We start from the raw sequence: 13320 nt of genomic DNA, 5'->3' as shown, positions 1-13320 counted from the left end.
GGCTGTTCTTTGGTGCACATCTCACTGTACTCTGTAAGACACAAGTTATACATGCTGATCTCCTGGAATATACTGTTAGCCCATACAAGACTAGATTTTTTTTTTCCCCCCCCTAAAGAAAAAAAGAAGATGTCAAAACAGCTTGCACTTTGGAAGATACCACATGCACATCTATCCCTTTTCTAATCCACTGGCTCCCACACTAAAACGTGGTCAGTTCAGGAACAAAGCAACAAAGAAAAGTAACCCATGCAGCAAATCTACTTAATTTCTGTTGGTCGTCTTCTCCCAGGTGCCGCTCTACCAGGCCAGATAAGCATATTGCAAGTTGCCAGCACAAAATATCTGCCTCTGCAAAACAAAAACAAACCCAAGAAACCCGGGGGCTTGGGACTGGCAGGAGGAATCCTGAAAGGGGGAGTGCCATGCACAGAGATCTGCAAAATCAGTTATTGCATCAGCAAAACCAAGCCAAAACAAAAACCAAAACCCCCGAAAAACCATCCAAACAAAACATTGTCAACCATGAAAATAATAAAAAACATTATTGTTTTGACATAGCTATAAAAATCAAGTCATTTATAAAACTGCAACAAATGAAGTCCAGTTGTATATTCTTTTTCCTTTTATTAGACAGGACAGAGAATTTCCTTAAAATGCCATAACAAGTCACAGTGATTTTAGATGGTTTTCTGAAATGTAATATATCGACGGGAAATACCTTTAACATGGTTTAACTTTTTTTCTTTTTTGTCACTGTATATGTACCCTGGTCCACCAAACCATCTATCTTATTAGAGAGGACACTCTGTCTTCTTCCTCCAAAAATGAATTTTGTCTAATAATCCTGCAAAATAATCAACCTTACAAAAGGCCTTCTTCAAATGTTATATTTATATATATATGTATATACATATATATACACACACATACACACATATATATAAATATAGACTTCTATGATTTTTTTTTTCCCATTCTACGCAACATCTCAATAAAGAGATCAGCAATTTTTATTCTACAAAGAAGCAACACATAAAAGGGGAAAATTAAAGTCTTAAGAACATCATATCCATATTTCACTGATTACACATAAAAGGAAAAAAAAAATCACCATGAACAACTGTCTTTGAAGTTTTCTCAGATTAGCAAAATTCAAGTGCAGAGAGGCCCCGTCTCTCGCTGCCAGCGGCAGGTTGGTTACTGGGCGGCTGAGGACAGCCCAGCCCGGCGTCCTGCCACGCGGCGTTTTCTGCACTTCCCTCCCGCGAAGTCAGACGTGGTTGGAATGTATGGAGTTTAGGAAAGGTTCCCAACAAAGACCTCGCCGTCGGACGATCCCCTCTAGGCCAGCTTCAGTGTGCTCACTGGGAATGATGGCATGGTTACCATAGTCACCGGATTTAGGACCGTTTGCCCAACTAACTGCGGGTGATGGACAACTTGGGTTCCTACAGCAGGCTTGGCCATCACCGCTTGCTGGCCAAGGTTTGTGGTTCCATTCACTTGCTGGTGCGAGATCGTGTGAGCAATGTGGCTCACCACGGGCTGGCTGACGGCCACGGGCTGAGGGTAGATGGGCAGCTGCTGGCCCAGGTGGGCCATGTGGTTGATGGTGGCTGGGTGCACAGTGATGTGGCCGATAGGCTGAGCAGCAGTGGTAAGTTGCACAGGGCTGGACGTGGAAGGTGCAATGTGAGCAATGTGCTTGGTCTGTGGACCCTGAATCACGTGGTTGACAGTCTGAATGACCGAAGCGTGGGTAGTGGCGGTGTGGGCGATAACAGTCGATTGCACGGTCGAAGCCGCCACGATGTGAGTCTGTGCAGGGACGATCGCCTGCGGCTGGACCAGTGCTTGCGTCTGGATGGGAGGCTGTGCGTGGGCTGGGGTTTGTTTCTGCTGGATGGACAGGTGCTGAGGCAGAACTGCCGGGTGGTGGGAAGCAGCGTTTGAAGGGACGGCTTTCAGGAGCTCTGGGTGCTGGCGCTGGGTTAGTTTTGGTAATGAGTTCACTGGCCTGTCATCTTCCATGTCTTCATCCATGTTGTCTTCACCCTCTGGAAAAAACGAAAGGAAGAAACTCCCATAAAAAAGAAAGCAGAGCATGAACTGGACTAACCAGCCTCCCTAAAAGGCAGCACAGGCGGAAGAGACGACGGCGGGAGGAGTCACTGCACTATGGGCAGGCAGCGTGGCGCGGCGCGGCAGGCTGCACCGAGCCCCCGTGGGGCGGCACACCCCTCTCCTCCCTGCCTGTGGGCCGAGGACCCGAGCCAGGCAGGCGTGACTAGCCCGAAGCCCCAGCTAGAGAGGGGTGCTCACGCAGGCCAACAGATCTCGCTTGGCAGGCGAGGGAAGCAACGTGAGCAGAGGCAGACGGAGAGCACCTGGGCTGAACTCCGTCCGGGCTGAGGAGGGCTCCTTCTGGGAAGAAGAACAGGGTTTCCTTTCCTGTCCAGTTGTTCCACCGATCGGCACCACCCCTTCTGCTCCCAGAGCAGGCAGGAAACGGCCGTGGAGAAACATGGCAGCAAGTTCCTCGTCTGGTTCTGGAAAATGGACTCTCGTCCAGTCCACGAACTAATGAAGCAATGCAGGAACATGCTGACCCTGCGGAGATCAGCAAGACGAGCAGGGCACCTTGCGCTGCCTGTTCTAAAGCCAGCCATGCAGTAGAGATTACAAATCTCAGCAGATACAGAAGCAACAGGAAAAGCAGGGAAGACACTTCCCTCTTGCAAGCTCTGTGGTTAGTAGTAGCTTGAAGCGATCATTTTCAGCAGAGGCCAGCTGGAGAGGTGAACGCTGACACGCCTATGGACAAAGCACTCCTACTCTCAACTTCCACGAGCCTACACTTGGAGTCCGCGAGTACGTTCAAAGGTGATGAGCCCCATTACAAGCCTGAATGAAACAGAAAGCTCAAGTTTTCCCTTCCTGGAACCCGCTGTATCGTCTGCCTGGAGTGCCAAGAGCAAATGCTGTCGCGATTTGACGGAACTGCTGCAAATGGTTACGGACTGCTACAGCCTCCCCATCTCTGGATAGCAAAGCACTGTACATCCGCGGACTGCCTATTCTTCCTGCTGCAGATCACCGGTATGGAGAAAAGCATGCACTCTCCTATCTGACAAAACCTTCTTACTGGGAACAGCATGCCAGATACTCGTTAGTATCATTTCCTCTTCACTGCGAATCCTTTTCACACAACGTGAAGGCTCATTAAGTTGTTCAAATGCTCTGGTGATCCTTCCTGTACCAATTCCTTCTTCTCTACGTGGCTGACTACCCTCCCACATCCATGCACAAATACCTCAGGATGCTCACACACCAGTTCTAACGAGCTGGGATGCATAGCTGTGCAAGAGGAAAACTAAGTTTTGAAAGCAGGGAGCAACACGTGAGGTATCAGCAGATTGAATGTGCAAAGCTGCACTTTGTATCTACCTAATGTTGATGCACGATTTTCAGTTCACTTTACACAAGCGGCAGTGTACTATCAGGCCAACGTGATTACAAAACCTTTCACTTTATTCTGAATGCAAAGAAAGCTTGATGGTGCTAAATGAAGATCCCCACCACCACTATATAACCGTGTCAGTGACATACAGTGATGATTAGAAGAAGAGAGTAATTACGGATACCTGATGCTGTCGAGGTAGATGCCTGGTCATCCTCTGGCTGAACTGTCTGTCGAATAATTCTGTCAATCTCCAAGATGTCCATCCACTGGCTCAACTCGTTCTTCAATTCTGCCAGTCGCTGCTGGGTAGCAATCTTCTCTCTTGCCAGCCGCTCCATCTCATGTTCATACTCTTTTTCCTTTCTCTTTAAAGTCTAAAGACAGAAGGAAGAAAAAGAAATAGAAGGAGAACAAGGACAAATATAATCTACATTAACCTGGTCACTCCCATGTCCATAGCTGGTTTTCTTTTCTTACCAGTTATGTCAGTGTAAAATGTGTTCAGATATAGCTACGCCTTTCAAATTCAGGCAGAAAGGGCAAGGACAAGAGCTGGCTACGAAAACCTAAAGGGTTACTTTGGCCAGCTGCTTTCTGCCTTCTGAAGGAAAACTGATGAGCCTCCAACACTGAAATGCTTAGCCACATCAGCTGTGAGTCCCTTCAACTCCAGGGGTAAGTTTAAAGCCTAGAACTCCTCAGGAAAAGCCATAAGGCTTTCTCTCTGAAAAAAAGGACTTCTGCCACTCTAAAGACAGAAAATGAAGTCATCTTCCTGCATTCTTCCTCGTTTGCTCTAACCTCCCCAACAAAACTAAAAAAATTAAGAACCAGGAGCACTGAACTATGACTATGACTCATATCTGTAACGTGGAAGCCAGACTCTTCCCAGCACAGGCTTCCACCCTGCTGACTTCCTAAGCTAAACGTGGGACACTGACGGTACGTGTGCGCAAACGCTGGCAAGAAAGAACCTCTGTAAGGGCACCAACAAACGACTCATGGATGCAGAGCGCTCGTGGACCATGACGCAGATCGTCCGAGGTCCCAGAGAGGTATTTGTTGGAGGTGCAGCAACATAGACCTGGACTCTCTGTTCACTCCTCTCTTCTGTTTCAGTCCAAGGGAGCTCCCTGTTGCCCTTTGACATCAGTTTAGGGTGAGAAGAGTCAGCGCTCCGTTCCCAACATCAGCCTCACTTCACCTGCCTTACGACGTATTTGAAGGGGATCAGGGCTTATCCCAGACTGGTGGGAAGGCGCAAAGGGAGGGAAATGGGTGCAGTTTCCCCCGATCGCCAGGTGAGAGGACACGAGACCGCGGTCAGTTAGCCACTGTGGGTGATGGGAGGGATGCGGGGGATGGAGTTTTTACGACATATACCTATTCCCAAGCATCCCTAAGGAAAGGAAGCATCTACACAGACAGCAGCGCTCCTGCACAGCAACAGAGTGCTGGCCCACGGCTTGAGAAAGGTGGAAAAACCCCACATCCTTGCACAAAGACAGAAACCTTCTGCAGAAAACTCTGCTCTTATGCAGGAAGATAAAACCACAGGCAAATTGAAGTATTTCAAAGACAAGGTGCATAGGAAGAGATAGTATCTTTTACTAAACCAACTGAGAGTAGCTGGGGAAAAGACAAGCTTCAGGCACACAAGCCCAAGTAGCTCTATGCAAAATCACGGCGCATTTCCATAACCAGCACATAAATCATGGAGAGAGAGGGAACTTTTACACGGTCAGAAGAAAAAACACAAGTACTAATTAGCTTCTGAGCAACACACACCACACCAAGAGCTCCTGACCTAGAAGAGATGGCTAAGCGCCGACAACACCCTGCATCACAGGGGAAATCCTCAAGTCAAACGCGAAGGAACAGCATACGTTCTCCTCTTCTACTAATGCCCACTCAGCGTTGGAAATCCAATACGTTCATTGGCAGGGAAGGGAAGAGATGCTGCATCAGTCAGCACAGTACATAAAAATGCCAAACGCTACCCAGTACTATTAACGGGAAATACAAACCACATAGATCTGACGGGGATCAATTATTGAGCAGTGCAGCAGAAAAACAATAGCTGATCATCACAAAAGGTACTGTTTTATGAGATTTTAAGCCAGTAGTGTAGCACTGAATAGTAACAAGACAGAGAACCTGTCCCCCAGCCCAGGTCAGCACTTACTATAAGCATAAAAGAGACAAAATCAGTGAAATCTGCAAAGCCACGTATAGCCTGTCCATTTTCTAAAGTTAAGTTTTGCCACTGGGAATCTAAATCACATACACACTTCTGAAAATACCAGCTATACAGAGCCTGCACGGACGCTCTTTTTCACTCACTGCTGGCAAGCACTGAATTTAAAAGCAAACCTTACACTTAGCAGAGCGGCAGAGGATCAGACTCATGACGTTCTGAGTATGTGCTCTTTATTTCTCTCTCAAGTTCTCCAGGACAACTGCAATCAGGACCTGACCTCATGCGTTTCAATGGTTCTGCTGGTCTTTTATCTCAAAAGTTAGCCAGGAATAACCTCAAAGCCGGGCCAGCCAGACCTTTAATTCAGCCTAAGCCAACACAACGACTAGGGTAGCTCCTGCCTTCTTACGGAAAAGTGAAATGAAAAAAAAGAAGGGTACCTTTGTCCTGATAGTAAGAAAAAAAGGAAGCATTTTTAAAATGGCCAAACGATGCGTATTAGCAGGGCACAATCCTTCCAGATGTGTAAATGGAGACAGCTCCTCTCAACAAGGCTTATGCCTTGCCACCTGGCCCAGCTGGCTTCAGCGCAGCTGAAAGCCTCTCGAAACGGCCAGTTTTCAGGCAAAGGGGGCAGTTCTGTCCCCCTCGCTGCTTTTTAAACTGCAAGCAGGCAGCGGATATGCCAACTCCTCAATACCAAAGTTTTATACTGGGAAAACCCAGCAGACCTGTAGCCTACACCAGCGAGAGGAGTCACCGGGACAGCAGGGTGTGCGCAGCAGGGAAGGTCGCTGGGTGCAGGAGATGGGGGTAAGGGGGGACGGGGACTCCCGAGTCCTGGCTCTGCCCCAGCGCTCGCTTCTAGCCCGGAGATGGCGTTCAGATCCGTATGTGGCTGAAGCTAAAATCCACGCTAGCTTGAAAGTCTCTTATCCCACTGAGTGCGGCCGAAGCACTTTGTCCGACCCAGAAAAGTCGTGCTGCACGTGCGCTTCGATTTCCTTGCAGCTGAAGGGATGTGGGTGGGACACAGAGAGCAAAGCTAAGGCAATGAGGAAGGTGTACGCTCCTGTGTTCAGGTTTAAATACGTGAGAACTCATCTGAACGTCTTCCTCTTTACTCTCTAATCAGGAACGCAGCAAGTAGGAGAAAGCCTGAGACTAAAATCGCTGCATACCGACAGGAGCCCAGCCCCGCTCTGCAGCATTTCTCTCCAAGCACGTTCTTCACGCGGTTACTCACAGGGCACAATAACGAAAGGACCGCACACAGTAACACAGCTTTCCAGGAAGCGTAAGAAAGAAATCCATGCAGCCTCAGCACCCGTATCACGCACAGCACAAGCATATTCAACCGGATTTGGCTTCCTTCCCTGCTGCAAGAGAAGACTCCCAGCACCAGGGGAAAGCATGACTGTGAGGTATGCGCAGGGCAGCTGGTAATTAGTTACAAACTTTTAATTACTGAAAAGGTAGGCAAACCCTTAGCAAGCACCACGACGAGTCTCCCAGGGAGCAGGGCCAGCTCGCTCTGTCGCTCTCCGGGCGCTCCACTCCTCCGGCACGGGCTCGGGGACGTGGCGCTGCTCCAAGCCCGGCCCCGCGGGCTCTGCGCTGCCAGCAGCCCCAGCCCTCCCGTGCTGGGAAACGGCTTGACGGGGTGCCAGCTCCCGGCAGCCACTCGCCGCGACCGCACGCTCCTCCCGGGGCTCCTGCAAGCGGCCCCCCCGGCCAGCGTGCTCGCAGGCTGGGTGCTCTCCAAGGGAAGCTGCTGGAGCAGATGGGCTGGCGTCTCTGCTGGCACCGGTAATCTTTCGAAAACTATTCTAGGATGCAATTCACTGCGGCTCGCTTGGTAAAGACGTATCTCCCGGCTGAGCGGCCACTTGGCCTAATAACGAACTGGGTGCGATGAACCGGGGCCTTCCTCCCTCTGCGCAGCTCCCCTCCAAGCACTGCCCCGCCGGCCGCGGGCACCGGCCTCGCAGGGCGCAGCCCCCTCCCAGGCTCCGCGTGCGTGCACGGCATCTGAAGGTGAGCCTGGGAGCGGGAAGGGACCCGAGCCCGACCCGCCGGCCCCTGCACGGCCGTGGGCACTCATCTCCCGCAGGAACCTGCCGGAGAGGGGACGGGAGCAGGGACCTTCTCGCCTTTGTACTTCCCACCGGCGGCCGGTATGGCGAGGGTGGGTGCACGTCTCCCTGGCTCCTCTCTGACCAGCGTCACCGGCAGCCCCCTGGACAGACCGCTGCTAGCGTCTGCCTGTCGACAGGTTATTTTCTGCAAATCATCCTGCCCACGTCAGGTGCCAGGTTTTCCCGTCAGTCAGTAGAAAGTCCACAGCGACAGCCAAACCTCAGTCATTCTGACTTTGCTCACCTCCCTACTCCCAAACAGAGAACACCTTTAGAGGCATGCGCTGGCCTCCGGTACGTTTTTTCTAAAACAGGAACTTCTTACACCAGCAGTATCACAACGGATCCTATGCAATACCAACAACAACAACAAAAAAGTCACAGCAGTTTTAAAATAAGAAGCAACTACATAGACACTCCTTTCACCAAACCTTTGGGATCTTCCAAGAGAATTGGCACGTAAGGCTAGAGTGGAAATGGGCAGAGGGAACCCCGAAACTAAATACAACAAAATAACTAATTAAGAATGAAATGTCAATAAAAGGAATTCATACAAATGCCCAACCACCTGTCTTTCAAGGTCTGAAATTTCCTTAAGGCAGAGGCACGTGTGTGTCCGGGACAGCTGCAGTCGGCCGGTGCCATCGGACCCACTTCCCAGCCGCCGCTCCTCCTGGGAACTGTGGGGAACGGGAATGGCGAGGACTCTGATAAGGTGCTGGTACCTGGGATGACGATTCAGCTGTCTGCCAAGATCCTGAAGGACACACATCCCCAGGTTTGACGCAGGACTGAAGACTCAAACCCTTGTTCCTGAATTCCCTCCCCAGAAGACGCTGCTTTCCTTCGTGCTGTCTCGCTGCTCCTCTCGGGCCACGGTCCCTGCAGCAGGGGACAGGTCTGGAGTCCCCCAGGCTCCTGGAAGTCGCTACTTTAAGGATGGTTGCACCAAAAGGTGAGAAATCCCGAGCAGAGTTCAAACCAAACACTTTGGCTGTCAGAGTGGGAAACCCTAGCAGGCAAGAGGGCTCACCAACACGCGCCTCTGCCATTGCTGACACGGCAGATGGAACCGAGCTACCTTCGGTCCCTCCTCCCAAGGTTACGCTGAATCTGAAACCCTATGGCATTAAAAAAACCCGACCACCCCAACCCTGCAATTGTAACCAATTGACCAAAAATTCCTGCCACGCACCAAGCAGCTCGGCAAGCACCTGGCCTTACAGGAGCAGCAGACCCCTTTCTCGTGGCAGCAGCCCCTGTCCCCAGGGTGACAGGACACGGGCTCGCAGAGACAAGACGGGCTCGAGGGCAGCTGTGGTCTCGCAGGAGCCCATGGTTGGCAAGCCGTGTGTCCAGGCTTGGAGTCCCTATTCCAGTGCTGACTTTGCAGCTGGACTTCAAACGCTGCTGTTAAAACCCTCTGCCCGCTCCCTCTGTATCTGCTGAGCTTCGGGCTGGGAGATGCTAGGAGAGATGAAAATCTGTGCGATTTCAGACTTTATCTGACTTTGAATTATCCAAATGTGAAACAACTACAAAAAAAATCCAGCTGCGTTTGCTCCTGACAGGCAGCTACGTGTTTGATCGGGTCTACGCTTCGCCGGGATTCACGCTGTCACGGACTCAGCCCCCGGCGAGGCCGAGGACCCGCGCACGCCCAGGGAAGGGCTGAGGGAAGCCGGCTGCGTGGGCGGGCGCTCCCCTGCCCCGGCTCTCGCCCTGTGCAGGTCCCTCCCTGCGCACGGCGCCACGCGGCCCTTTGCGGAGCGTTCACCGACCTGACGGAGCCGGTCGGATCAGACCCAGTGCCCGCTCCTCCTTCGGCACCCAGCCAGCTTCGCGGCCGCCCCACGCGTCCGTGTTTCCCCAGAGAAGCAGCACACAGACGGGATCACGCCCGCAGCCGCCCGGTGCGAACTCCTTCGCTTAACCTGGCTCATGAAGTACCGATCCTGCTTCTTCATGGTGGAGAAGTCGCTGAAGTTACCTGCATTCCCGTTCTCCCACCTGCCTCGGATCCATCGGCACCGGGAACTGCAGACCCCTGGAGAAGGCGAAGGGTAGCCACCGCAGTTTTGGTGCTCTGTTCCGTACAAAGCAGCAGGGCTCTCGCAACCCAAAGCCGGTGAGACTTGATTCGAGCACAGCCCACGCGTACCAAAGAAGGCAGCGTGATTTCTGCCAGCTCAACAGACGCACGCCCCCCAAGACTGCTCTTTTCCAAGCCACAAACTTCAGCACAGTCCCTTCTCCTTATGTTTGTGCAGTGATGATTGTAGGATTTCTTTTTTTAATGTTAAGAAATTGGAAGCCTTGGCTGCCCAGGCAACTTTTACTCCGCAGTGTAAGGAAGCTACAGTGAGAATCACAACTTTAAAACTGATTTATTTCTCACTTCCGTGCACTTAACAGAATTCCACAAGAGCGTTACTTAAAAGAGCCAGTAAACCCTGACCCTTGATGTGGGGGAAAGCTGACCTACCCCAGGAAGAAGTCATGGATTTCCACATTTTCATATGAATCCATCCATGGCTTTCGACAGCTGGGAAGCTTTGCAGATCAGCTGCTGGCTCTGGTGAAAAGAAGATCATTTCACTGTGAACATTTACAGTTCTCGCAGTTTAACTCCTGGCCACACGTGAAATAGGGAGCTGAGGCCAAATAAAGCGCACAGTAATCGTTTGCTGCAGGGATCAGCATCCCTGCAAGACATATATAATATAATATAAAGTACAAGAGTGGTCCCATGGAAAACACGCCTGATTTTGAAGCCGAGAGCAAGTCCTTTGCTCGGCAATGCCCGCAGAGGAGCAAGGGCCTGGGACGCGGCTCTGACCGTAACCCGCTGCAGCGCAGCCACCACCCGCACTGTGCAGAGCGGCTGCTGCTACCGCACGCAGGCGGGAACGGCGACAAGGCAACAAGGGCAGCGGCGAAGAGTCCCTTCACCTTTCATTTAAACAGCAGCGACCAAATTAAAATCCGTACGTGGGTTTGCTTCTGCTCCCCGTGAGTATCTGATTTGCCTCCTCTACACGTAGCTGGCAGCTTCAGAGCAGCCTTCACCCACGTGGATTATTAAAGCAAGACCAGCACAACTGCGGTGACAGCAAACACCCGATGCAATACCAGTTGTGACATTTCGCTCCTTTGTGCCCCTTCTTCTCGCTGTTTCAGAGCTGCTATTTGGGCCTTGTGTGCATCCCAATTGCCATTATTTGGTAAACAAACCAGAAAAACTACTGTTGTCCCTACGCAGCAATAGTCATTTGTCACCGTAAAGAATTTTCCATTTTATGGCTGGCTGTAATTAAATCGCTTATTCTTATGTCAAGGTTGAAAATAATGCCCCCAATGCTTTCTCTGCGCTTGCCTCAAGAATAATGCTAGCCCCGTAGTTGGCATCGGTGAGGTTTAAAAGGTCTTATTAAAAAGCTCCCCTTACAAACATTATGTTAGCAATCTAAAAACACACTTTCAATTATGAGCTTTTCCAAAAGCATATTTCAGCTGTTGTGTGCTATTACATGGTGTGCACTGATTAAAAATTCCTCATCAATGAGCAATCATGAAAGTGATTTGCAATTTTGAACCAGATTCTTTAACTCTTTGCTACCGGGATCACAGCCGCTGCAGCAAACCAGGAGCTGCTGGGACAGGAGAGGTCCCCAAGCAGCAATCCCACCTGCAGCACCTCCACGCGATTCGGCGCAGACCCGACCCAGCCGGTCAGGCTTTCCACTGCCGTACGGACTTTTGATTCCTATGTATAATGGAAAAAAAAGCTAAATCCTAAGAATCTTATCCTTGCAGGGACTGCCACGGTGCAACAGATCTGCAGCACGAGTAGCCCACCAGCCTGTCTCCACAGATGTTGCAACCAGAAACGTCAGAAGACGGGGGGGTGCTGAGGAACGTGCAGTCCCCAAACAGCCCACGTCCCCAGGACTCTGCTGGCAGAGGTGCCACACTCACCTGCAGTACTTTGGGGGGTGTAGTACTTTGGGGGTTTGCGTTAGTTGTACCAATTTTGGACACTCTTACTTTGAATCGTGCTAAATTTTCTACGAAGTTCTTCAGGTGCGGCAAGCAGTTTGTTTAAAGCCCAGTGTCTAGCGAAACCGCTTGCCCCAACTCAACCCAACGTGCCGCAATGAAGGCGAGCCCACGAAAAACCGGAAAACCGAGAGCCGGTTCCCCCCACAGCGCCGGGCCGGCGTCCCCAGCCTCCGCAGCGAGCGTGCGCACCGGCTGCCTGCGCCAGCAAAGGCGATGGCACCCACCAGAGCCTGCCTGCAAAGGACCCGCGCCTGCACCCCGGGCCCCCGGGACCGCCGGGACCCCCGGGACCGCCGGGACCCAAGCTCCTGCCTGTGCCAACAGGCCCCTCAGTCTGCGGAAAGCAGCAGCGGGCAGGATCGGGCCATCAGCAGAGGTAACAGTGGTACCTCTCCTCCTCCTGCTTGTGTGAAACCCCGGCTGGTTGCCACGGGAACCAAAGCCACGGTTTCCATGGTAACTGCTTCATTCGGCTGGCTCTTGGAGATGAAATCCCGCAGCGGTGCCGGATGCGCTAGCCTGGTACCACTGACGGGAAAATACAGGTCGCGGCACAACAGCACCACCGCAGCGACTGACGCAGCTGCCGCACCGCTGCCGCTGCGCTCTCCCAGGGTGGCGGCGGCTCCCCCGTGCACGCCGCCCCACGCAAATCGCCCACGTGCAGCTACACCCAGGCAGTCCGCACGACAGCAGCTTCTCCGTGCGCCTTCCTGAGAGCCTTTGCTCAGTACAGGACTGCAGTCTCGCCTTCCCCAGATACAACGTAAAATCATGACGGGCTCGACCCAAAGCTCCGAGATGCGAACGCGAAATGCTCAGCACTGGGGGCCAACGTAGGGAGGGGTCCTGCAGTGACCGCTTCTCAGCGGATTTTGGGAAGTGACAGCTTGCGTGTCGAGGGAGGGGCGGAGCAGAACAAGGCCTTTAGGCTACCACTGTTTGTGCAGCGATTTCAGCCTCCTAAGCTCTCAAAGCTAACACTTCACACGAGCACCAAAACCAGAATAAAACTCGCACGGCGAAACGGAGACCACGCTACTCCTAAGTCCAAGCACAGGCACCCTGCAGCAGGCCGATCCGATCCCGTGCACGGCTGCTACCCTGCAGGTCCTTCGGAGCAGATGAGGCAATCTGCAGCGTGGCGCGAAGCCCTGGGTGCCCGCAGCTCTCGCAGACCCGACGGGTTATTTGCCAGCAGCCTCGTGACCCAGCTCGTCCATGTGTTTAACCCCCGGACAAGGAAGGCAGCCAAAGAGCGCTGTGATATTCTGGGAGGTGACTTCACCCTCACACGCACGCAGCGAGCACGGCGGCTTCAGGAAATGAGCAAGTCGCTCGCTGCAGGGGCTGCGCCGGCTCTTCTGCAAGTACAAGGGAAGCGCGCTGGGCAGGGGCTCGTCACCATCGCGTTTTTGTGTGCCCACCACTGTCCCATCCAGTCACAAGGGCGG

General features: G+C 52.2%; 1 protein-coding gene across 2 annotated transcripts in view; it reads right to left on the bottom strand.

Annotated features, from left to right (window-relative positions):
• Positions 1–606: 606 nt before the first annotated feature.
• Positions 607–13320, bottom strand: part of MNT (MAX network transcriptional repressor) — a 45648-nt gene continuing 32934 nt past the window's right edge. For both annotated transcript variants that reach the window (XM_075719912.1, XM_075719913.1), the window contains exons 5-6: positions 3648–3840; positions 607–2060 (exon numbers count right to left, since the gene is read on the bottom strand). In XM_075719912.1, the coding sequence (XP_075576027.1) occupies positions 1345–2060; positions 3648–3840 (909 nt within the window). In that variant the 3' untranslated portion in view covers positions 607–1344. The remainder of the gene's footprint in view (positions 2061–3647; positions 3841–13320) is intronic.

The sequence above is a fragment of the Pelecanus crispus genome, chromosome 12, assembly GCF_030463565.1.
Source record: "Pelecanus crispus isolate bPelCri1 chromosome 12, bPelCri1.pri, whole genome shotgun sequence".
Classification (NCBI taxonomy): Eukaryota; Metazoa; Chordata; class Aves; order Pelecaniformes; family Pelecanidae; genus Pelecanus; species Pelecanus crispus.
Note: the sequence above shows the minus strand (reverse complement) of the source record. Positions and strands in the feature narration are given on the sequence as shown.